The 27,313-nt window shown below is 41.8% G+C and overlaps 1 protein-coding gene across 6 annotated transcripts in view; it reads right to left on the minus strand.

Annotated features, from left to right (window-relative positions):
• Positions 1-27,313, minus strand: part of LOC128704952 (histone acetyltransferase KAT6A-like) — a 152,135-nt gene that overhangs the window by 38,522 nt on the left and 86,300 nt on the right. For all 6 annotated transcript variants that reach the window (XM_070105182.1, XM_070105181.1, XM_070105179.1 and 3 more), the window contains 4 exons: positions 23,081-23,214; positions 12,749-12,890; positions 11,398-11,653; positions 4,426-4,663 (listed from right to left, as the gene is read on the minus strand). In XM_070105182.1, coding sequence (XP_069961283.1) covers positions 4,426-4,663; positions 11,398-11,653; positions 12,749-12,890; positions 23,081-23,214 — 770 coding nt within the window. The remainder of the gene's footprint in view (positions 1-4,425; positions 4,664-11,397; positions 11,654-12,748; positions 12,891-23,080; positions 23,215-27,313) is intronic.

A 27,313-nucleotide genomic window follows, 5' to 3' on the forward strand; every position in this document is an offset into this window, starting at 1 on the left:
TTGAAAAAAAAAATCCTTTATTCCTATACTACAGGTCAGCCATCACTGATCAGGCAATCACTAATCTGGTTCCATCACTAATCCAGCACTAATTTCGGCTAGTATCATCAGCATAAGTTTATGTCTCAGGGCTTTCAAAGGTATGACAGTTTCCTGTGATTTACCATTCCAACGGTACAGGTAAATGTCCCAGTGATGTCAGATTAGTGATGGTCAACCTGCAGATGCACTTGAAGCCAATTTAAGAAGACTACCTACTGTGAAATTCACCTCCATGAAGCTGAACTCTTCCCCAAGCTGAGGGACTGGCCACCTCAAATACTTTTTCTCTGAGGTTGATGGACTGATTACGTCCTTTGTACAGTGGGTTGGATTTGTGAAGGACCTGCCTAGTATGGGCCAAAAGACCTACTGCAGTGTTCCTCCTTTCTTATGTTCTTATGTACTGTGTAGGAAAAAAATTGCAACAATGAAGATACCCAACTGTTGTACATGTGTCTGAAGCATCTACTGTGTACAGTGATGTTGCACAAATGTTACCCTTTCTTGCTAATGTGGCAACATCTAAGGAAGAAATTCAGCAAGATGTTGAACTGTTGATGATGTTCATCTTAATCTTACTGATGAACTTTTTCACGTTCACTTATCATCACGTTCACTTATCATCACGTTCACTTATCATCACGTTCACTTATCATCACGTTCACTTATCATCACGATCACTTATCATCACGTTCACTTATCATCACGTTCACTTATCATCACGTTCACTTATCATCACGTTCACTTATCAGCACGTTCACTTATCATCACGTTCACTTATCATCACGTTCACTTATCATCACGTTCACTTACACGTGAGACAAAACTATAGGTCTACAGCAGAGCAGTCACTGTCTCATACAGACCTTTATCAAATTATATACAGTAGACCCTCGAATTTCATCATCCCTATAAATTGTATTTTTTTGTTAATATGTATTCCCATAAGAAATAATGTAAATCCAATTAATCCATTCCAGACACCCAAAAATATTAACAAACAATACATTTTATAAAGAATAACTATGAGGTGAATCATAGAATTGATGAGGGGAAAAGGGTGAGTGGTGCACTTAGGAGTCTGTGGAGACAAAGAACTTTGTCCTTGGAGGCAAAGAGGGGAATGTATGAGAGTATAGTTTTACCAACGCTCTTATATGGGTGTGAAGCATGGGTGATGAATGTTGCAGCGAGGAGAAGGCTGGAGGCAGTGGAGATGTCATGTCTGCGGGCAATGTGTGGTGCGAATATAATGCAGAGAATTCGTAGTTTGGAAGTTAGGAGGAGGTGCGGGATTACCAAAACTGTTGTCCAGAGGGCTGAGGAAGGGTTGTTGAGGTGGTTCGGACATGTAGAGAGAATGGAGCGAAACAGAGTGACTTCAAGAGTGTATCAGTCTGTAGTGGAAGGAAGGCGGGGTAGGGGTCGGCCTAGGAAAGGCTGGAGGGAGGGGGTAAAGGAGGTTTTGTGTGGGAGGGGCTTGGACTTCCAGCAAGCATGCATGAGCGTATTTGATAGGAGTGAATGGAGACAAATGGTTTTTAATACTTGACGTGCTGTTGGAGAGTGAGCAAAATAACATTTATGAAGGGATTCAGGGAAACCGGCAGGCTGGACTTGAGTCCTGGAGATGGGAAGTACAGTGCCTGCACTCTGAAGGAGGGGTTTTAATGTTGCAGTTTTATAACTGTAGTGTAAAGCACCCCTCTGGCAAGACAGTGATGGAGTGAATGATGATGAAAGTTTTTCTTTTTCGGGCCACCCTGCCTTGGTGGGAATCAGCCGATGTGCTAATAAAATAATAACTACAGTTTTACATACAGAAAAGGGATGATGAAATTCGAGGGTCGGCTGTACAAGGAAAAAATTTAGATGGCCTTCCATAATGTGGAAGCAATATTGCAGCTATGTTGTTCATAAGAACATAAGAGAGGAGGAACACTGCAGGAGGCCTACTGCCTCATACTAGGCAGCTCCTCCTAGCTTAATGCTCACTAACTGCCCGGGAGAGAGAGGTCTTTTACAAGCCTCAAAGTAAATGAGAGGTTTTTTACAAGTCTCAAAGTAAATGAGAGGTTTTTTACAAGTCTCAAAGTAAATGAGAGGTTTTTTTTACAAGTCTCAAAGTAAATGAGAGGTTTTTTTACAAGTCTCAAAGTAAAGAGAGGTTTTTTACAAGTCTCAAAGTAAATGAGAGGTTTTTTACAAGTCTCAAAGTAAAGAGAGGTGTTTTACAAGTCTCAAAGTAAATGAGAGGTTTTTTACAAGTCTCAAAGTAAATGAGAGGTTTTTTACAAGTCTCAAAGTAAATGAGAGGTTTTTTACAAGTCTCAAAGTAAATGAGAGGTTTTTTACAAGTCTCAAAGTAAAGAGAGGTTTTTTACAAGTCTCAAAATAATTACAAATGAATGAAGGGCCACAATGTGTCAAGAGAGGGTGTTCACACTGAACATTCTGTTCACTGAAAGTGACAAACTTAGACAAACAAATTTGGATGAACTTTTGGATGATTTTGTTATGAGGGAAGCAAGAAAAAATTTTTTTTAGTCTTGGTGTATTTGATGATTGTAGTTTATTTATTTTTTAATATGGATTATAAAAGAATATAGTACAGCGGACCCCCGCATAACGATCACCTCCGAATGCGACCAATTATATAAATGTATTTATGTAAGTGCGTTTGTACGTGTATGTTTGGGGGTCTGAAATGGACTAATCTAATTCACAATATTCCTTATGGGAACAAATTCGGTCAGTACTGGCACCTGAACATACTTCTGGAGTGAAAAAATATCGTTAACCGGGGGTCCACTGTATATATGTTTCAAAGAGATGACCCAATTTCAACATGTTACAAATTTAAATTAGGTCCATCTTTTTAAAACGCCCTATTTTAAAGCACAGTAGTACCTCAAGTTTCGGACAGCTCCCAACTCGACCAATTATGTAAGTGTATTTTCGGGGTTTGAAACGGACTGGTCTAATTTACATTATTCCTTATGGGAACAAACTCTTTTGGTAACGGCACCCGAACAGCCTTCTGCAATGAATTATGGCCGAAGCTCGGGGTACCACTGTATATGTAACATTAAAATTACAAGTAAAAGGACACAAGTGCAACTAATGTGATATTTTATTGTGGCAACGTTTCAGTCTCCAGGAATTTTATCAAGCTGCGATAAAGCTCCTGGAGATCGAAACGTTACCACAATAAAATGTCACATTAGTTGCACTTGTGTCCTTTTACTTTACATATTGTCGGTAATTCTACCGACTTTATTACAGTAAAATTACAGTTTTCTTTTCCTAAAAATTCCCGATTATTCCACAAAATATTTACGAATTTCGGCTATTGCAAAAGTTTTTCACTGTGTTAATTTTAACATTTGTGTTTTTTTTAAATCACTGCAGTATTTAACATTAACATTTTATGTCCTTCAGAGGGGATTGTGGTGAAGGTGGGGGATTGTGGTGAAGGTGGGGGATTGTGGTGAAGGTGTGGGATTGTGGTGAGTGGGGGGGATTATGGTGAAGGTGGGGGATTGTGGTGAAGGTGGGGGATTGTGGTAAGGGTGGGGGATTGTGGTAAGGGTGGGGGATTGTGGTAAGGGTGGGGGATTGTGGTGAAGGTGTGGGATTGTGGTGAAGGTGGGGGATTGTGGTGAAGGTGGGGGATTGTGGTGAGTGTGGGATTGTGGTGAGGGTGGGGGATTGTGGTGAAGGTGGGGGATTGTGGTGAGTGTGGGGGATTGTGGTGAGGGTGGGGCATTGTGGTGAGGGTGGGTGACTAAGGTGAAGGTGGGGGACTGTAGTGAGGGTGGGGGATTGTGGTGAGCATGGGGGATTGTGGTGAGGGTGGGTGACTATGGTGAAGGTGGGGGACTGTAGTGAGGATGGGGGATTGTGGTGAGGGTGGGGGACTGTAGTGAAGGTGGGACTGTGGTGAGGGTGGAGGATTGTGGTGAGGGTGGAGGATTGTGATGAAGGTGGGGGATTGTGGTGAAGGTGGGGGATTGTGGTGAAGGTGGAGAATTGTGGTGAAGGTGGAGAATTGTGGTGAGAGTGGGAGATTGTGGGAGTCCTCATAAGTAGAATAACCTATGGCTTCTCTGTATCTAAATCCCACACTGGTGTGCTTACACACTCACCTGAAGATATGTGCGTGTTTATACACACACCTGAAGATATGTACGTGCTTACATATACATATCTGAAGGTATGTGCTTGCTTAAACACATGTGAAAATATATTTGCTTACACACACCCATCTGAAAATATGTGTATGATTATACACACATCTTACAATGTATGAGCAAGCACACTTGCATTTTACTGCAACTTCTTCCGCTCTCAAGGCACATGACAAACACCATGATTACTTACTGCCCATTGACATCCCTCTTGAAGAATCCCAGGATATTCAGCGTGTAAGCCACATCCGCAGGATACATCGCCTTCTCCTTTACCACATCCTGGATGCTAAAGGAATTCAGTTCCCTCATGTGGTAGAGGTACTCCAATAGCACGGATTTCCAGTACGCGGTGTAGGAGACGCGACCCAGGTCTGAGAGGGGCTTCTCTGGGGTCCCTGGTTGTCCCTCGCGTTTGGATAGTAGGTAACCTGGAATGGAAATGCTCGTTTTGGTGTGGTTTTGCGTGTCTTGTTGCCAGGTAGACCTGAATAGATTGTTGCTAGGTAAACTTGTATACCTTGTTACCAGGTAACTTGTATACCTTGTTACCAGGTAACTTGTATACCTTGTTACCAGGTAACTTGTATACCTTGTTACCAGGTACTCTCTCAGTCTACTGTATTACCTTGTTACTAGGTACATTATCAGTCTACTGTATACCTTCTATACCTTGTTACTATGTAGACTTTGTCTATTGTATTATCTTGTTACCTTGTAAACTCTCAGCTCTTAGTGTACCTTTTTTTTTAACATATCGGCTGTTTCCCACCAAGGCAGGCTGACCCCAAAAAAAAAAGAAGAAACACTTTCATCATCATTCACTCCATCACTGTCTTGCCAGAGACATGCCTACACTACAGTTAAAAAACTGCAACATATCAACAGTCATCCTTCAGCATGCAGACACTGTACTTCCCATCTCCAGGACTCAAGTCTGGTTAACCAGTTTCCCTGAATTCCTTCATGTTACCTTGCTCGCACTCCAACAGCACGTCAGGTCGTAAAAACCATTCATCTCCACTCACTCCTAACACGCTCACACATGCTTGCTGGAAGTCCAAGCCCCTCGCACACAAAACCTCCTTTACCCCCTCCCTCCAACTTTTCTTAGGTCAACCCTTATTCTGCCTTCCTTCCACTATAGATTTATACACTCTCCAAGTCATTCTATTTCATTCCATCCTCTCTACATGTCTGAACCATCTCAACAACCCCTCCTCAGCCCTCTGGACAATAGTTTTAGTAACCCAGCACCTTCTACAAGCTGGTAATTCTCTGCATAATGTTTACATCACACACTGCCCTCAGACATGACATCTCCACTGCCTCCAGCCTCCTCCTTGCTGCAATATTAACCCTTTGACTGTTTCAGGCCCCTTTCTGAAACTGTCATTCTATGTCGACAAATTTTTTGAAAAAAAAAAAAAAAATCTTATGAAATGATAGAGAATCTTTTCCCGGTGGTAATGACACCAAAAGTTCGAAATTTGGTCGAAAACTCATGGAATTACGCTCCCGCGAAGTTAGCGGTCTCAGCGACATATGCTTATCGGCAATTTTGCCGACTTTGAGCCCTATTTTCAGCCAATTCCATTGTTCCAGTTGACCAAACTCATAGCTATTTCTTTAGAACTCCATTTTATCTATCAGATGAGTACAAGAAACCTCCCATTTACCAATTTAGACTACCCAATATTGTGGTCAGAAATTGGCAATTTGGCCAATTTCACGCAAACTACAAAAGATGCCAATTTCAAAATAGGGTCCAGAATAAACAAGGTGGACATTCTTGGAACTAAAATAACATATCCTCTGTTCATTAGTCACATCTCTAGGCCCCTCTTATATTATTATTGCTTTCTATTTTGATTTTTTATTCATATAAAAAAAACAAAATTTGCTGTTATGCAGACTACTGCATTATTGTAAAAATGGTATAAATAATATCAGTGGACTAGTGAAAGAATATTAGACTCCCCAGTTGACGTGTATTGGACGTGTGGTGTGATTTGCTTACTCCTGAACATTGGTAAAAATTGAACATTTCCGCTACTTTGAGCTCAGTTTCAAGGTCGTTTTCATCGTCGAAGTAATGAAAATCATCTTTATTTCTGTAATATGTTTTCCATTTTATCACCTAAGACCATGAAAACGCAAATACATCGATAAATACTATACGAAAATAGTACACCTCAAAGTTGGCGTTTTAATCCAAAAAAACTATCAGTTTTTTTTTCTCATTATGCACTGTGTGTTGCAGGATTTTTTTTATGTGGTGCACACTGACCACACAGACCCATTCTCTCACATGTGGGCCTACCAGCTTTCTCCCGCTCGATTTGAAGCCGCTAGAATTTTTTTTTTTTTTCAACAAGTCGGCCGTCTCCCACCGAGGCAGGGTGACCCAAAAAAGAAAGAAAATCCCCAAAAAGAAAATACTTTCATCATCATTCAACACTTTCACCACACTCGCACATTATCACTGTTTTTGCAGAGGTGCTCAGAATACAACAGTTTAGAAGCATACACATATAAAGATACACAACATATCCCTCCAAACTGTCAATATCCCAAACCCCTCCTTTAAAGTGCAGGCATTGTACTTCCCATTTCCAGGACTCAAGTCCGACTATATGAAAATAACCGGTTTCCCTGAATTCCTTCACTAAATATTACCCTGCTCACACTCCAACAGATCGTCAGGTCCCAAGTACCATTCGTCTCCGTTCACTCCTATCTAACACGCTCACGCACACTTGCTGGAAGTCCAAGCCCCTTGCCCACAAAACCTCCTTTACCCCCTCTCTCCAACCCTTTCGAGGACGACCCCTACCTCGCCTTCCTTCCCTATAGATTTATATGCTTTCCATGTCATTCTACTTTGATCCATTCTCTCTAAATGACCAAACCACCTCAACAACCCCTCTTCTGCCCTCTGACTAATACTTTTATTAACTCCACACCTTTTCCTAATTTCCACACTCCGAATTTTCTGCATAATATTTACACCACACATTGCCCTTAAACAGGACATCTCCACTGCCTCCAACCGTCTCCTCGCTGCTGCATTTACCACCCAAGCTTCACACCCATATAAGAGTGTTGGTACTACTATACTTTCATACATTCCGTTCTTTGCCTCCATAGATAACGTTTTTTGACTCCACATATACCTCAATGCACCACTCACCTTTTTTCCCTCATCAATTCTATGATTAACCTCATCCTTCATAAATCCATCCGCCGACACGTCAACTCCCAAGTATCTGAAAACATTCATTTCTTCCATACTCCTTCTCCCCAACTTGATATCCAATTTTTCTTTATCTAAATCATTTGATACCCTCATCACTTTACTCTTTTCTATGTTCACTTTCAACTTTCTACCTTTACACACATTCCCAAACTCATCCACTAACCTTTGCAATTTTTCTTTAGAATCTCCCATAAGCACAGTATCATCAGCAAAAAGTAACTATGTCAAATCCCATTTTAAATTTGATTCCCCAAAATTTAATCCCACCCCTCTCCCGAACACCCTAGCATTTACTTCTTTTACAACCCCATCTATAAATATATTAAACAACCATGGTGACATTACACATCCCTGTCTAAGACCTACTTTTACCGGGAAGTAGTCTCCCTCTCTTCTACACACCCTAACCTGAGCCTCACTATCCTCATAAAAACTCTTTACAGCATTTAATAACTTACCACTTATTCCATATACTTGCAACATCTGCCACATTGCTCCTCTATCCACTCTATCATATGCCTTTTCTAAATCCATAAATGCAATAAAAACTTCCCTACCTTTATCTAAATACTGTTCACATATATGCTTCAATGTAAACACTTGATCTACACATCCCCTACCCACTCTGAAACCTCCTTGCTCATCCGCAATCCTACATTCTGTCTTACCTCTAATTCTTTCATTTATAACCCTACCGTACACTTTTCCTGGTATACTCAGTAAACTTATTCCTCTATAATTTTTACAGTCTCTTTTGTCCCCTTTCCCTTTATATAAAGGGACTATACATGCTCTCTGCCAATCCCTAGGTACCTTCCCCTCTTTCATACATTTATTAAACAAAAGTACCAACCACTCCAACACTATATCGCCCCCTGCTTTTAACATTTCTGTCATGATCCCATCAGTTCCAACTGCTTTACCCCCTTTCATTCTACATAATGCCTCACGTACCTCCCCCACACTTACATTCTGCTCTTCTTCACTCCTAAAAGATGGTATACCTCCCTGACCAGTGCATGAAATTACTGCCTCTGTTTCTTCCTTAACATTTAAAAGTTCCTCAAAATATTCTCGCCATCTACCTAATACCTCCATCTCCCCATCTACTAACTCCCCTACTCTGTTTTTAACTGACAAATCCATACTTTCCCTAGGCTTTCTTAACTTGTTTAACTCACTCCAAAATTTTTTCTTATTTTCATTAAAATTTCTTGACAGTGCCTCTCCCACTCCATCATCTGCTCTCCTTTTGCACTCTCTCACCACTCTCTTTACCTTTCTTTTACTCTCCATATACTCTGCTCTTCTTATAACACTTCTGCTTTGTAAAAACCTCTCATAAGCTACCTTTTTCTCTTTTATCACACCCTTTACTTCATCATTCCACCAATCACTCCTCTTTCCTCCTGCCCCCACCCTCCTATAACCACAAACTTCTGCCCCACATTCTAATACTGCATTTTTAAAACTTATCCAACCCTCTTCAACCCCCCCACTACTCATCTTTGCACTAGCCCACCTTTCTGCCAATAGTCGCTTATATCTCATCCGAACTTCCTCCTCCCTTAGTTTATACACTTTCACCTCCCTCTTACTTGTTGTTGCCACCTTCCTCTTTTCCCATCTACCTCTTACTCTAATTGTAGCTACAACTAAATAATGATCCGATATATCAGTTGCCCCTCTATAAACATGTACATCCTGGAGCCTACCCATCAACCTTTTACCCACCAATACATAATCTAATAAACTATTTTCATTACGTGCTACATCATACCTTGTATATTTATTTATCCTCTTTTCATAAAATATGTATTACTTATTACCAAATCTCTTTCTACACATAGCTCAATTAAAGGCTCCCCATTTACATTTACCACTGGCACCCCTAGAATTATTGAGTATATATACGTCAGAAACAGTGGCGCGTAAGACATATTTATACGGTGTAAACAGTCAAAGGGTTAACAACCCATGCTTCACACCCACAAAAATCCATTAGTACCACTATACTCTCATACATTCCCCATGTAGACTCTTATGTCACCTGTATACTTTGTTACCATGTACTCTCAATCTTTTAATGCAATAATGCTACAAGTAATGCAGTATAGATTAGAGATTAATTAGACACAGGTACAACTCTTAGATACCATTATTTTGAAGGTGTTTTGACAGCCAGTTGACTGGCAGACTTTTCAATTCATTACAGACACAATGGTGGAATTACCAACTAAATGTCAGGTAAATATGGACACAGATGTAACTAATGTGACATTTTGTTGTGGCAACGTTTCGCTCTCAAGGAACATTATAAAAGTTCCTGAACTCTGTCAAAGTTCAGGAACTCTGACAAAGTTCCTGGCGAGTGAAATGTTGCCACAATAATGTAAGACATTAGTTACACGTGTGTCCTTTTACCTAACAATATAGTTATGTAACAGACAACAGTTGAAGATAGACAGGTGCTCCTTAACCCTTTCAGGGTTTTCGATGTACTAGTACAGCTTATGCACCAGGGTTATTGACGTACTAGTACGCTTAAATTCTAGCGCCTTCAAATCTAGCGAGAGAAAGCTGGTACGCCTACATATGAGAGAATGGGTCTATGTGGTCAGTGTGCACAGTATAAAAAAAAGTCCTGCAGCACACAGTGCGTAATGAGAAAAAAAACTTTGACCGTGTTTTTGGATTAAAACAGCGACTTTGCACTGTATTTTCGTATGGTATTTATGGTTGTATTCTAGTTTTCCTGGTCTCATTTTATAGAATGGAAGACATATTACAGAAATTGAGATGATTTTGACTGGTTTCACAATGAAAAGTACCTTGAAATTTAGCTCAAAGTAGCAGAAATGTTCGATTTTTACCAAAGTTCAAAAGTAATCAAATCACGCCAAGCGTCCAATACACGTCAACTGGTGAGTCTAATATTCTTTCACATGTGCACTGATATTATTTATACCATTTCTACACTAATGCAGTAGTCTGCATAACAGTAAATCTTCTATTTTTTGTAAGAATAAAAATTCAAAGTGGAAAGCAAAAGAAATATAAGAGGGGCCTGGGGACATGACTAACGAACAGAGAACTTGTTATTTTAGTGCCAGGAATGTCTTTCTTGTTTATTCTGGACCCTATTTGGAAATTGGCATCTTCTGAAATTTGTGTGAAATTGGCAAAATTGCCAATTTCTAACCACTTTATTGGACAGTTGAAGTTGGTAAATGGGCGGCTTCTTGTACTCATTCGATAGAAAAAATGGAGTTCTAGCAAAATAAATATGATTTATGTCGACTAGTACACAGGAATTGGCCAAAAATAGGGCTCAAAGTGGGCAGAATCACCGATGCTTAAACATCGGCGAGACCGCTAACTTTGCGAGAGCATAATTCCGTAAGTTTTCTATCAAATTTCATACTTTTGGTGTCATTATGATCGGGAAAAGATTATCTATCTTTTCATAAGAAAAAATAATTTTTTTTCCAAAAAATTTTCGACCCTGAGAACAAGTTTAGGAGAGGGCCTCTCAACCCTGAAAGGGTTAACTTACGATGATTCAACTTATATTTCAGCTTTGTGATGGTTCAACTTGCAATATTTCAACTTCACAATAGTGCAACAAAAATTACTTTGGAGATGACACTTAAGATAATTACCCAGCATGAAGGCAGTAAGTCCCTAACTTGTATTCATTTACTGACTTTTCGATACTGGTATTTAGCTACAGTAATTATTTGTTTACTGACTTATTCACTGACAATACTTATTTATTGACTTATTGATTTAGCATATCATATTCATGATTGACTTACGAAACTTTTGTAGAGTTGATATAGCATAAACTGAACCATCATAAGTCAAAATATCATAAGTCAAGATGCACCGGTACTTAATACTTACTAAAATCGATGAGAAAGCGACCAAACCCCTGCCTCTGGTACTGAGGCATGGTCATGATACATGAAACATTATACTTGAGGGCGGAGAGTTTTTCCTTGCTGAAGTATCCCACCAGATGGCATCCCTTGTCATCGTTGCGAGTCAAAACGTAGAAGAGAAATGGCTCCACATCATAGTATAGGGTCTTGTGGTCCAAGAAAAGTTTAGCCAGAAGACACAAGTTCTGGCAGTATATTTTGCTTACGTTTCCATCCACCTGTAAGCAAAATAAATAATTTTAATGACAAATCGGCTGTTTCCCAGTGAGGCAGGGTGATCCGAAAGAGAAGAAACACTTTTATCATCATTCACTCCATCACTGTCTTGCCAGAGGTGTGCTGATATGACAGTTCAGATGGCACTATAAACAGCAAATGCCCCAAACTCATCCTTCAGTGTACAGGTACTGTACTTCCCACCTCCAGAACTGTAACTTCCTCAACTCATCCTTCAGAGTACAGCCACTGTACTTCCCACCTCCAGAACTGTAACATTCTCACTCATCCTTCAGAGTACAGCCACTGTACTTCCCACCTCCAGAACTAACATTCTCACTCATCCTTCAGAGTACAGGTACTGTACTTCCCACCTCCAGAACTGTAACATCCTCATTCATCTTTCAGAGTACATACAGATACTATACTTCTCACCTCCAGAACTAACATCCTCATACATCCTTCAGAGTACAGATACTGTACTTCCCACCTCCAGAACTGTAACTTCCTCAACTCATCCTTCAGAGTACAGCCACTGTACTTCCCACCTTCAGAACTGTAACATCCTCATTCATCTTTCAGAGTACATACAGATACTATACTTCTCACCTCCAGAACTAACATCCTCATACATCCTTCAGAGTACAGATACTGTACTTCCCACCTCCAGAACTGTAACATCCTCATTCATCTTTCAGAGTACACACAGATACTGTACTTCTCACCTCCAGAACTAACATCCTCATACATCCTTCAGAGTACAGCCACTGTACTTCCCACCTCCAGAACTAACATCCTCACACATCCTTCAGAGTACAGGTACTGTACTTCCCACCTCCAGAACTGTAACATCCTCACTCATCCTTCAGAGTATAGATACTGTACTTCCCACCTCCAGAACTGTAACATCCTCATTCATCTTTCAGAGTACATACAGATACTGTACTTCTCACCTCCAGAACTAACATCCTCGTACAGGTACTGTACTTCCCATCTCCAGAACTCAAGTCCTGCCAACCAGTTTCAAATTTGCATTCTCAATTGACCAAAAAATTGAATTTTCATTTGCTACCTACAAAATTTACATCGTCTCTCACCTCGAAGACGGAAAGGCCGTCTTTACGGTAGATCTCAGTGCCGGGCGGCGTACGCCAGATACACTTCTCCAGGTGCCGACCCAACATGGAAACACTTTTCATGTACTTGAGACAAAATTCACACAGGAACAACTTCGTTAACCTGAAATCAAAATAACAATTAAAATTTACAAAACTGAGTTAAGAAAAAAAAATTTAGCCTAAAAGGATAAAAAAATTAAATAAAAATGGCAAAAAATATAAAATAATAAATAAAAAATGGCAAAAATATAAAAAAAAAAGCCCAAAAATATTTTTGTTAACCTGCAATAAAATTATTGATGAAAAACAACCAGTTTGGTTTTAGGCCTAAAAAAAAAATACAAATGATGCAATAAAGCTTGAACGGTTTTATGCAGTCCTTGAAAAAGATTAATATCCTCTGAGACTCTTCACAGACCTACAGAAAGTGGGACTCTTCACAGACCTACAGAAAGTGGGACTCTTCACAGACCTACAGAAAGTGGAACTCTTCACAGACCTACAGAAAGTGGGACTCTTCACAGACCTACAGAAAGTGGGACTCTTCACAGACCTACAGAAAGTGGGACTCTTCACAGACCTACAGAAAGTGGGACTCTTCACAGACCTACAGAAAGTGGGACTCTTCACAGACCTACAGAAAGTGGGACTCTTCACAGACCTACAGAAAGTGGGACTCTTCATAGACCTACAGAAAGTGGGACTCTTCATAGACCTACAGAAAGTGGGACTCTTCATAGACCTACAGAAAGTGGGACTCTTCATAGACATGTGGAAAACATTCAACCAGTGGATCACAACATCTTGCACCTTAAACTAGAACATTATGGGGTCAGAGGACATACCTTTGAATACCTAAAATCTCAGCAAGACACCAGTGTGTTTACACAAACAGTGTACACATACTGGTGTAGACACCAGTATCTCTACACAAACAGTGTACACATACCGGTGCAGACACCAACATGTCTACACAAACAGTGTACACATACTGGTGTAGACACCAGTATGTCTACACAAACAGTGTATGCATAGCAGTGTAGACACCAGTATGTCTAAACAAACAGTGTACACATACTAGTGTCTTTAATTCATCTATTACATGGAGTATACCTGGAGAGGGTTTCGGGGGTCAACGCCCCCACGGCTCTGTCTGAGACCAGGCCTCATGGTGCATCAGGGTCTGATCAACCAGGCTGCTACTGATGGTTGCATGCAACCCAATGTACAAACCACAGCCTGGCTGGTCAGGTACTGACTTCAGGTGCCTGTCCAGCACCTTCCTGAAGATAGCCAGGGGTCTATTAGTAATCCCCCTTATGTATGCTGGGAGGCAGGCGAAGAGTCTTGGGCCCCAGACACTTATTGTGCTGCCTCTCAGTGTACTCGTGGCTCCCCTGCTTTTCACTGGGGGAATGTTGCATCTCCTGCCAAGTCTTTTGCTCTCATAGGCAGTGATTTTTGTGTGCAAGTTTGGTATTAATCCCTCTAGGATTTTCCAAGTATATCTTATCATGAATCTTTCTCACCTGCATTCCAGGGAATACAAATCAAGGGACTTCAACCATTCCCAGTAACTTAGGTGCCATATCATACTTATGTGTGCCATGAAAGTTCTTTGTTCACTTTCCAGGTCAGCAATTTTGCCAGCCTTAAAGGTAGCAGTTAATGTACAGCGATACTCCAGCCTAGAGAAAACAAGTTATTTAAAGAGAATCATATACTACTTAATAAAACCTCACAATTCATCTATTTTCTTATATACACATTAATTTCACCCCTGATTGTGCTATACTTCTACTCCCCTCAATCCTTCTACTCTTCTCACCTAATTAACTCCAACAGGTCGACTTCATCTAAAATTATTTCAATCGTACGACCATTATCCCTAGGAGGTATACCCCCTTTCTCAGGATTTGTTCCTAAATTAATTTTTTATAACACACTGGCTGTCTCGTACCATGATAGTGAGACCCAAAAAATAAACTTTCAGCATCATCATTCACACATAATCACTGACTTTGCAGAGGTACCCTGATGTGACAGTTTAGACGTAACTCCAAACAGCACATATCCCAAACCCCTCCTTTAAAGTGCAGGCATTGTGCTGCCCACATCTTTGTTCATCTTTACTCTCCTCATTTTACTCGTATCTTTTTTAGTGACTTTATACTACAACATCTGACTATCCTTATCCTCTATTTCAATCTCCTATGCTCAAAATAATTGAACCTTAATCTATGAACACCTCCATACCTTTTATTCACCTTTTTGAGCTTCTCTTAACCCTTTAACTGTCAAGATCCCTGCTCACAAACTTGCTCTCAGTGTTGAAGAATTTAAAAAAAAAAAAAAAAATTCTTGTGAAATGATAAGAGAATCTTTTCCCAATGGTAATGACACCGAAAGTACGAAATTTGATCAAAAACTTACGGAATTATGCTCTCGCAAAGTTAGCGATCTTGGCGATATATACGAATTGGCGATTTCGCCCACTCTGAGCCCTATTTTCGGCCAATTCCATTGTTCCAGTCGACCAAACTCATAGCTATTTCTTTAGAACTCCATTTGTTCTATCGACTGAGTACAAGAAACCACCAATTTACCGATTTCAACTACCCAATGAAGTGGTCAGAAATTGGAAATTTGGCCAATTTCACACAAATTAAAAAAGATGCCAATTTCAAAATAGGGTCCAGAATAAACAATGCAGACATTCCTGGCACTAAAATAACATTTTCTTTGTTCATCAGTCATGTCTCCAGGCCCCTCTGATATTACTCTTGCTTTGGACTTCCAGCAAGCGTGCGTGAGCGTGTTAGATAGGAGTGAATGGAGACGAATGGTACTTGGGACCTGACGATCTGTTGGAGTGTGAGCAGGGTAATATTTAGTGAAGGGATTCAGGGAAACCGGTTGTTTTCATATAGTCGGACTTGAGTCCTGGAAATGGGAAGTACAATGCCTGCACTTTAAAGGAGGGGTTTGGGATATTGGCAGTTTGGAGGGATATGTTGTGTATCTTTATATGTGTATGCTTCTAGACTGTTGTATTTCTGAGCACCTCTGCAAAAACAGTGATAATGTGCGAGTGTGGTGAAAGTGTTGAATGATGATGAAAGTATTTTTCTTTTTGGGGATTTTCTTTCTTTTTTTGGGTCACCCTGCCTCGGTGGGAGACGGCCGACTTGTTGGAAAAAAAAAAAAAAAAAAAAAAAACAGAAGAGCCAGTTGTGAGTGTGGGGGAAGTTCGCGAGGCAGTAGGTAAAATGAAAGGGAGTAAGGCAGCTGGGATTGATGGGATAAAGATAGAAATGTTAATAGCAGGTGGGGATATAGTTTTGAGTGGTTGGTGCAATTATTTAATAAATGTATGGATGAGGGGTAAGGTACCTAGGGATTGGAAGAGAGCATGCATAGTTCCTTTGTATAAAGGCAAAGGGGACAAAAGAGAGTGCAAAAATTATAGGGGGATAAGTCTGTTGAGTATACCTGGTAAAGTTTATGGAAGTTATTATAGAAAGAATTAAGAGTAAGACGGAGAATAGGATAGCAGATGAACAAGGAGGCTTTAGGAAAGGTAGGGAGTGTGTGGACCAGGTGTTTACAGTGAAACATATAAGTGAACAGTATTTAGATAAGGCTAAAGAGGTCTTTGTGTCATTTATGGATTTGGAAAAGGCGTATGACAGGGTGGATAGGGGGGCAATGTGGCAGATGTTGCAGGTGTATGGTGTAGGAGGTGGGTTACTGAAAGCAGTGAAGAGTTTTTACAAGGACAGTGAGGCTCAAGTTAGAGTATGTAGGAAAGAGGGAAATTATTTCCCAGTAAAAGTAGGCCTTAGACAAGGATGTGTGATGTCACCGTGGTTGTTTAATATATTTATAGATGGGGTTGTAAGAGAAGTAAATGCGAGGGTCTTGGCAAGAGGCGTGGAGTTAAAAGATAAAGAATCACACATAAAGTGGGAGTTGTCACAGTTGCTCTTTGCTGATGACACTGTGCTCTTGGGAGATTCTGAAGAGAAGTTGCAGAGATTGGTGGATGAATTTGGTAGGGTGTGCAAAAGAAGAAAATTAAAAGTGAATACAGGAAAGAGTAAGGTTATGAGGATAACAAAAAGATTAGGTGATGAAAGATTGGATATCAGATTGGAGAGAGAGTATGGAGGAGGTGAATGTATTCAGATATTTGGGAGTGGACGTGTCAGCGGATGGGTCTATGAAAGATGAGGTGAATCATAGAATTGATGAGGGGAAAAGGGTGAGTGGTGCACTTAGGAGTCTGTGGAGACAAAGAACTTTGTCCTTGGAGGCAAAAAGGGAATGTATGAGAGTATAGTTTTACCAACGCTCTTATATGGGTGTGAAGAATGGGTGATGAATGTTGCAGCGAGGAGAAGGCTGGAGGCAGTGGAGATGTCATGTCTGAGGGCAATGTGTGGTGTGAATATAATGCAGAGAATTCGTAGTTTGGAAGTTAGGAGGAGGTGCAGGATTACCAAAACTGTTGTCCAGAGGGCTGAGGAAGGGTTGTTGAGGTGGTTCGAACATGTAGAGAGAATGGAGCGAAACAGAGTGACTTCAAGAGTGTATCAGTCTGTAGTGGAAGGAAGGCGGGGTAGGGGTCGGCCTAGGAAAGGTTGGAGGGAGGGGGTAAAGGAGGTTTTGTGTGCGAGGAGCTTGGACTTCCAGCAGGCATGCGTGAGCGTGTTTGATAGGAGTGAATGGAGACAAATGGCTTTTAATACTTGACGTGCTGTTGGAGTGTATGCAAAGTAACATTTATGAAGGGGTTCAGGGAAACCGGCAGGCCGGACTTGAGTCCTGGAGATGGGAAGTACAGTGCCTGCACTCTGAAGGAGGGGTGTTAACCCTTTGAGGGTCCGTCCCGTAGATCTACGGCTTTACGTTCAGGGTCCAAACCGTAGATCTACGTCATGAGCTCAGCTCACTCTGATAAACTGTGAGTGGTACATTTGGGCCTAGATATGAGAGAATACATCTATGTGGTATGTGTGCACCCCATAAAACAGATCCTGCAGCACGCTGTGTATAATGAGAGAAAAAAACTGAAATCATGATTTTTTTATTAAAACAGCGACTTTGCAGTGTTTTTTCTTATGTTTTTTATAGTTCTATTTGCGATTTCTTGGTCTCATTTGATAGGATGGAAGACATATTACAGAACTGCATAACAGTAAATCTTCTATTTTTTGGTGTGAATAAAAATTCATTATGTGAATAAAAAATCAAAATGGAATTTATTTGTAAAGCCTCAAAACATAACTAATGAACAGAGGAAATGTTAGTTTAGTGCCAGGAATGCCAACATTGTTTATTCTGGACCCTATTTTGAAATTGGAATATTTTGAACTTTGTGTTAAATTGGCCAAATTAACAATTTCCGATCACTTTAATTTGTAGTTGAAACAGCTGACTTGGCGATTTCTTGTGCTCAATCGATAGAATAGAAGTAATACTAGTGAAATAGCTAAGAATTTGGTTGACTGGAATAATGTAATTGGCCTAAAATGGGAGTCAAAGTCAGCAAAATCGCCGATTCGTAAATATCGCTGACACATCAAAATTCGCGAGAGCATAATTTCGTCAATTTCCCATAAAATTTCGTACTTTTTGTTTTATTACCTTCACAAAAAGATTCTCTACCATTTCATAAGAAAAAATAATTTTTTTTTTTGAAAATTCTTGGACACTGGGGCACCACTTCAGATTTGGGCCTTGGACCCTGAAGGGGTTAATGCTGCAGTTTAAAAACTGTAGTGTAAAGCGCCCTTCTGGCAAGACAGTGATGGAGTGAATGATGGTGAAAGTTTTTCTTTTTCGGGCCACCCTGCCTTGGTGGGAATCGGCCAGTGTGATAAAAAAAAAAAAAAAAAAGATTTACTGTTATGCAGACTACTGCATTACTGTAATAATTGTATAAATAATGTCAACCCATTTCTGACTGCGTATAAGAATGGTTCGTTGGACACTTATTGGACAATGATGTCATTTGTTTACTCTTCAACATTGGCAAAAATCGAACATTTCTGCTACTTTGAGCTCAATTTCAAAATCCTTTTCATCGTGAAACCAATCAAAATCATCTCTATTTCTGTAATATGTCTTCCATTCTATCAAATGAGACCAAGAAAATGAGAATACAACCATAAATACTATACAAAAATACACCTCAAAGTCGGCTTTTTAATCCAAAAAAATGGTCGGAGTTTTTTTCTCATTATGCACTACTTGCAGCAGGAGTTTTTTATACTGTGCACACTGACCCATTCTCTCACATGTGGGCCTACCAGCTTTCTCTCGCTTGATCTGAAGCCGCTAGAATTTTGGCGAATAAATGCATCAAAAACACTGGCTCATAAGACGTATATATATGTCAGAAACAGTCAAAGGGTTAATCTATGGTCTTTTCATCCATCAACTACTCAGTTTGTAAACACAGGAGTGCCCCAAGGCAGTGTCCTGGGCCCTCAGTTTGTAAACACAGGAGTGCTGCAAGACAGTGTCCTGGGCCCTCAGTTTGTAAACACAGGAGTGCTGCAAGACAGTGTCCTGGGCCTTCAGTTTGTAAACACAGGAGTGCTGCAAGGCAGTGTCCTGGGCCCTCAGTTTGTAAACACAGGAGTGCCACAAGGCAGTGTCCTGGGCCTTCAGTTTGTAAACACAGGAGTGCTGCAAGGCAGTGTCCTGGGCCCTCAGTTTGTAAACACAGGAGTGCCACAAGGCAGTGTCCTGGGCCCTCAGTTTGCAAACACAGGAGTGCCACAAGGCAGTGTCCTGGGCCCTCAGTTTGCAAACACAGGAGTGCCACAAGGCAGTGTCCTGGGCCCTCAGTTTGTAAACACAGGAGTGCCACAAGGCAGTGTCCTGGGCCCTCAGTTTGTAAACACATGAGTGCCACAAGGCAATGTCCTGGGCCCTCAGTTTGTAAACACAGGAGTGCCCCAAGGCAGTGTCCTGGGCCCTCAGCTTGTAAACACAGGAGTGCCACAAGGCAGTGTCCTGGGCCCTCAGTTTGTAAACACAGGAGTGCCCCAAGGCAGTGTCCTGGGCCCTCAGTTTCTAAACACAGGAGTGCCACAATGCAGTGTCCTGGGCCCTCAGTTTCTAAACACAGGAGTGCCAGAAGGCAGTGTCCTGGGCCCTCAGTTTGTAAACACAGGAGTGCTGCAAGGCAGTGTCCTGGGCCCTCAGTTTGTAAACACAGGAGTGCCACAAGGCAGTGTCCTGGGCCTTCAGTTTGTAAACACAGGAGTGCTGCAAGGCAGTGTCCTGGGCCCTCAGTTTGTAAACACAGGAGTGCCACAAGGCAGTGTCCTGGGCCCTCAGTTTGTAAACACAGGAGTGCCACAAGGCAGTGTCCTGGGCCCTCAGTTTGTAAACACATGAGTGCCACAAGGCAATGTCCTGGGCCCTCAGTTTGTAAACACAGGAGTGCCCCAAGGCAGTGTCCTGGGCCCTCAGCTTGTAAACACAGGAGTGCCACAAGGCAGTGTCCTGGGCCCTCAGTTTGTAAACACAGGAGTGCCCCAAGGCAGTGTCCTGGGCCCTCAGTTTCTAAACACAGGAGTGCCACAATGCAGTGTCCTGGGCCCTCAGTTTCTAAACACAGGAGTGCCAGAAGGCAGTGTCCTGGGCCCTCAGTTTGTAAACACAGGAGTGCTGCAAGGCAGTGTCCTGGGCCCTCAGTTTGTAAACACAGGAGTGCCACAAGGCAGTGTCCTGGGCCTTCAGTTTGTAAACACAGGAGTGCCACAAGGCAGTGTCCTGGGCCCTCGGTTTGTAAACACAGGAGTGCCACAAGGCAGTGTCCTGGGCCCTCAGTTTGTAAACACAGGAGTGCCACAAGGCAGTGTCCTGGGCCCTCAGTTTGCAAACACAGGAGTGCCACAAGGCAGTGTCCTGGGCCCTCAGTTTGCAAACACAGGAGTGCCACAAGGCAGTGTCCTGGGCCCTCAGTTTGTAAACACAGGAGTGCCACAAGGCAGTGTCCTGGGCCCTCAGTTTGTAAACACAGGAGTGCCACAAGGCAGTGTCCTGGGCCTTCAGTTTGTAAACACAGGAGTGCCGCAAGGCAGTGTCCTGGGCCCTCAGTTTGTAAACACAGGAGTGCCACAAGGCAGTGTCCTGGGCCCTCAGTTTGTAAACACAGGAGTGCCACAAGGCAGTGTCCTGGGCCCTCAGTTTGTAAACACAGGAGTGCCACAAGGCAGTGTCCTGGGCCTTCAGTTTGTAAACACAGGAGTGCCGCAAGGCAGTGTCCTGGGCCCTCAGTTTGCAAACACAGGAGTGCCCCAAGGCAGTGTCCTGGGCCCTCAGTTTGTAAACACAGGAGTGCCACAAGGCAGTGTCCTGGGCCCTCAGTTTGTAAACACAGGAGTGCTGCAAGGCAGTGTCCTGGGCCCTCAGTTTGTAAACACAGAGTGCCACAATGCAGTGTCCTGGGCCCTCAGTTTGTAAACACAGGAGTGCCACAAGGCAGTGTCCTGGGCCCTCAGTTTGTAAACACAGGAGTGCCACAAGGCAGTGTCCTGGGCCCTCAGTTTGTAAACACAGGAGTGCCACAAGGCAGTGTCCTGGGCCCTCAGTTTGTAAACACAGGAGTGCCACAAGGCAGTGTCCTGGGCCCTCAGTTTGTAAACACAGGAGTGCCACAAGGCAGTGTCCTGGGCCCTCAGTTTGCAAACACAGGAGTGCCACAAGGCAGTGTCCTGGGCCCTCAGTTTGCAAACACAGGAGTGCCCCAAGGCAGTGTCCTGGGCCCTCAGTTTGTAAACACAGGAGTGCCACAAGGCAGTGTCCTGGGCCCTCAGTTTGTAAACACAGGAGTGCCACAAGGCAGTGTCCTGGGCCCTCAGTTTGTAAACACAGGAGTGCCACAAGGCAGTGTCCTGGGCCCTCAGTTTGTAAACACAGGAGTGCCACAAGGCAGTGTCCTGGGCCCTCAGTTTGCAAATACAGGAGTGCCACAAGGCAGTGTCCTGGGCCCTCAGTTTGCAAACACAGGAGTGCCACAAGGCAGTGTCCTGGGCCCTCAGTTTGTAAACACAGGAGTGCCACAAGGCAGTGTCCTGGGCCCTCAGTTTGTAAACACAGGAGTGCCACAAGGCAGTGTCCTGGGCCCTCTGCTCCTCCTTGTTTACATCAATGATCTCCTCCATGTTTCTAGTCTCCTTAAACCTTTGCAATTTGCAGATGACAGTACTTTTTTTTTTATTATTATTAACACATTGGTTGTTTCCCACCAAGGCAGGTGACCCAAAAAAGAAGAAACACTTTTATCATCACTCGCTCTATCACCGTCTTGCCAGAGATGTGCTGATACAACAATTCAAAAACAGCAACATCTTCACTCATCCTTCAGAGTGAAGACACTGTACTTCTCACCTCCAGGACTCAAGTCCAGCTAACCAGTTTCCTTGAATCTCTTCATGTTACCTTGCTCACACTCCAACAGCACATCAAGTCATAAACAACATATGTCTCCACTCACTCCTAATACACACACACACCTGCTGGAAGTCCAAGCCCCTCACACACAAAACCTCCTTTACCCCTCCCTCCAATCTTTCCTAGGACGACCCCTACCCTGCCTCCCTTCCACTACAGATCTATAAACCCTACAGGTCAACTTGGGGATCAACTACGACTAATCACCTTAAACCCATCAGCTATTCTTGTGCCAAACAACACACCCTCTGCTCTTCTAAAACTTGAATTTACTTAATATACAACTTCAGGACCAAGCCAGTATGGGACCGTAGGCCTACAGCAGTGATCCTACATAAAATACATTGAACAAATAGAGAATAGTTGAATTCGAGAAACACCTGCCCAGTACAGGCCAGCACACCTATTGCGTAAAATACATTGGACAAATATATAAGAGAGAATAGTTGAATTTGAGGACCTGCAGAGTACAGGTCAGTAGGCCTACTGCAGGTAGTCCATGAGTTCAAACCTCATCCATCACATGGCTTGTTTGTTATCACATTATTGCAATTTTCTCAGACATTCTTGCATTCTCAGAGTAAAGAATAAGGAAAAACACAAGAATGGGACTCATTTTTGGTCAATCAAGAAATATTCTCTAGGAGCCATTCTTACATTCTTGGAGTCAAGAACAAGATAAAAACAAATGAATATCCTCTGGGAGGCATTGTTATATTCTCTGAGTAAAGAACAAGAGAAGAATACAAAAAATGGATATCCTCTAGGAGCTATTCTCGGTCCATTCTTACATTCTCTTCATCAAGAACAAGAGAAGAACGGTGAGTTACAGCTCACCGTGCATATTCCTGGGGGTACGGTGCGGAGTACCAGGTCTGGATGTCGTACTGGCCGAAGTCAATACTGGCCGGGCACCGAGACATGTTGAATGGGTCGCGTTCCTGTACTGTCGTCCGGTTCTTCTCCATTTCCTGCAGGGGAATGAAAACTGAAGGGTTAGTGAGAAGGAATGGATGGTGGAATATGCATAGTGGCAGAAGGAAATGACAGTGAAGTGTAGCAACTGTGAGGCAAGTGGAATAACATTGTTCCATACACTGTTCCACACACACTGTTCCACTGTTACATACACTGTTGCACACACACACTGTTCCAGTCGCACATGCACACACACACACACACACACACACACACACACACACACACACACACACACACACAACACATAACACACAACACAACACACATACACCTGGCCTAGTCATCAACACACTGGCCTGTACTTTAAAAACTTCCTTACCCATTCCCCGACTCACAGTACTACTAAACTGACACAGGATAGTACACTACCTTCTCACCAACAAACTACAAGACAACAATGGTCTACACTTGTAAACATTTACTAAACAAACCTCGTGGATAATGAGAACCTTCAAAACTAGGGATGCCAAGCCCATGATGACACTCTTCAGGTCACTTGTTCTATCTAGGCTGGAATATTGCTGCACACTAACAGCACCTTTCAAGGCAGGTGAAATTGCTGACCTAGAAAATGTACAGAGAACCTTCACATCACACATAACTGTGATAAAACACCTCAATTACTGGGAACGCTTGAAGTTCCTCAACTTATACTCCCTAGAATGCAGGCGGGACAGATATATGATTATATACACTTGGAAAATCCAAGGGGGATTAATACCAAACTTGCACACGAAAATCACTCATTCGTTAGAAAACATTCAGCGTAGAATGACTAAATTAATACATAGCATTAGAAATCTTCCTTATAAAGAAAGATTGAAGACCCTTAAATTACATTCACTTGTTAGATGAAGAATGAGGGGAGACATGATCGAAGTGTGTAAGTGGAAGATGGGTATTAATAAAGGTGATATAGATAAGGTCTTGAGGATATCTCTCCAAGAGAGAACCCACTGTAATGGATTCAAATTAGATAAGTTTAGATTTAGAAAGAATATAGGAAAGTATTGGTTTGGAAATAGGGTAGTTGATGAGTGGAACAGTCTACCTAGTTGGGTTATTGAGGCTAAAACCTTGGGTAGTTTCAAATTTAGGTTGGATAAATGCATGAGTGAGAGCGGTTGGATTTGAGTGGGACTCGCATATGATTGGATAGGGTTAACAAAGCTTATTTCTTGGGTGGCATTGAAAATTGATTGGGCAAATGTTTTGTTAGTGGGATGGATTGTAAAGGACCTGCCTAGTATGGGCCAACAGGCCTGCTGCAGTGTTCCTCCTTTCTTATGTTCTTTTGAAAGCAAAAGACTCCGCAGATGATGCAACATCCCTCCAATGAAAAGCAAGGGCACCATTAGCATGATAAGAGACAACACAATAAGTGTCAGGGGCCCAAGACTGTTTGACTGCCTCCCAGCATACATAAAGGGGATTACCAATTAACCCCTGGCTGTCTTCAAGGAGGAGCTGGACATGCACCTAAAGCCAGTACCTGACCAGTCGGGCTGTGGTTCGCATGTTGAGTTGTGTGCAGCCAACAGTAACAGCCTTGTTGATCAGGCAATGATCCACCATGAGGCCTGGTCACAGACCAGGCCAAGGGGCATTGACCCCCAAAACCCTCTCCAGGTGTACTCCAGGCATGGTAAAATTTTTCCTAAAATAAATGGCCAAAATTGTAAACTGGGGCCCTTTTCTATATGCATACATATATTCAATGTGTGTGTGGTTAGTTGAACAATCGTAAAGTTGAAATATTGTAAATTGAACCTATGTAAAGTTGAAATATTGTAAACTGAACCATTGTAAAGTAAGGAGAATCTATATACAAAGGAATAAAAGAGGTGATATCTGCAAATTGAGAGAGTGAGTGAGTCAATCCAAAAGGACATTAAGCGGATTTTTGTTCCACTTAGACGTCACGAACACCCATTAATGAACCAATAGAAGAGAAGCTGGGGATTCCTGTCGTGGTCCCGGCACATGACAGGCCCAATACTGTGACTATTCAAACAGGATGATTTTTACAAGCTGAACAACTGTGATGCGGTTGTATCAGCCAAGAACACAGATTAAATGTAGTATAGGTGCACCTTGACTAATGATATTTTGACTTGTGATGGTTCGACTTGTAATATTTTGACTTGTGATGGTTCGACTTGTGATATTTTGGCTTGTGATGGTTCGGCTTGTGATATTTTGACTTGTGATGGTTCGACTTGTGATATTTCAATTTTACGATGGTTTCAACTATTATGGGGGTCCCTGAAGCTAGAACTGTTATAGAGTCCCTGAAGCTTGAACTGTTATGGGGTCTATAAAACTTGAACTGTTATGAGCCTTTGAAGCTTGAATTATTAACCCTTTGACTGTCGCAACCCCCAATCCTGAGGTGTCTCCTGGTGTCGCAAAATTTAAAAAAAAAAAAAAAGATTTTTTCTTATGAAATGATAGAGAATCTTTTCCCGATTGTAATGACACCAACAAAACGAAATTTGATGGAAAACTGACAGAATTATGCTCTCGCGAAGTTAGCAACCTCGGCGCTGTTTACAAATCGGCGATTTCGCGCACTTTGAGCCCTATTTTCGGCTAATTCCATTGTTCCAGTCGCCCAAACTCATAGCTATTTCTTTAGAACTCCATTTTTTCTATCGATTGAGTACAAGAAACTGCCCATTTACCGATTTCAACTACCTAATAATGTGGTCAGAAATTTGCAATTTGGCCAATTTCACGAAAAATAAAAAATATGACAATTTCAAAATAAGGTCCAGAATGAACAATGCAGACATTCCTGGCTCTAAAATAACATTTTCTTTGTTCATCAGTCATGTCTCCAGGCCCCTCTGATATTACTCTTGCTTTCTATTTTGAATTTTTATTCAAACAAAAAATTGAAGACTTACTGTTATGCAGACTACTGCAATACTGTAATAATTGTATAAATAACATCAACCCATTCATGACTGCATATTAGAATGGCTAGTTGGACATTTATTGGACAATGGCATCATTTGTTTACTTTTGAACATTGGCAAAAATCAAACATTTCCCCTACTTTGAGCTCCATTTCTAGGTTCTTTTTATAGTAAAATCAATCAAAATCACCTCTATTTCTATAATATGTTTTCCATTCTATCAAATGAGACCAAGAAAACGAGAATACAACCATAAATACTATACAAAAATAAACCACAAAGTCGGCATTTTAATTAAAAAAAAACGGTCGGAGTTTTTTTTTTCTCATTATGCACTGTGTGCTCCAGGATTTTTTTTATATGGCACACACTGACCACAAAGACCCATTCTCTCACATGTGGGCCTACCAGCTTTCTCCTGCTTGATTTGAAGCCGCTAGAATTTATGAGTATATATACGTCAAACACGGTACCTCGTAAGACGTATATATATGGCCGCGACAGTCAAAGGGTTAAGGGAGCCCTGAAGCTTGAACTATTATGGGGTCCCTGAAGTTTGAACTATTATGGTGGCCCTGAAGCTTGAACTGTTATAAGTCACTGAAGCTTGAACTATTATGGGGACCCCTGAAGGTTGAACTGTTATGGTGACCCTGAAGCTTGAACTATTATGGTGGCCCTGAAGCTTGAACTATTATGGTGGCCCTGAAGCTTGAACTGTTATAAGGTCCCTGAAGCTTGAATTATGGGGGCCCTGAAGCTTGAACTGTTTATTTTAAAAATCCCTTCTCATACAGTATACCCAAAATTTTTAAGCAATATGGACTAAAGTCGCTTCTTGGGCCCTCTGGGATTAGGGGCCCTGAAGCTTAAGCTCTACAACGTCCATGCCGTAGTACTATGTCACGAGCTCAGCTCACTCAAATAAGCTAAGTAGTAAATTTGGGCCTAGATATGAGAGAATGGGTCTATGTGGTAAGTGTGCACCATATAAAAGGTCTCATTATGCAGCACGCAGTGCATAAATGAGAAAAAACCGAGACCAGGTTTTGGGTTTCAAACAGTTGCAACTTTGTGGTGTAGTACAGTGGACCCCCGGTTTACGATCAGCTCCCAATGCGACCAATTATGTAAGTGTATTTATGTAAGTGCGTTTGTATGTGTATGT

This window comes from Cherax quadricarinatus, chromosome 97, assembly GCF_038502225.1.
Source record: "Cherax quadricarinatus isolate ZL_2023a chromosome 97, ASM3850222v1, whole genome shotgun sequence".
NCBI lineage: Eukaryota > Metazoa > Arthropoda > Malacostraca > Decapoda > Parastacidae > Cherax > Cherax quadricarinatus.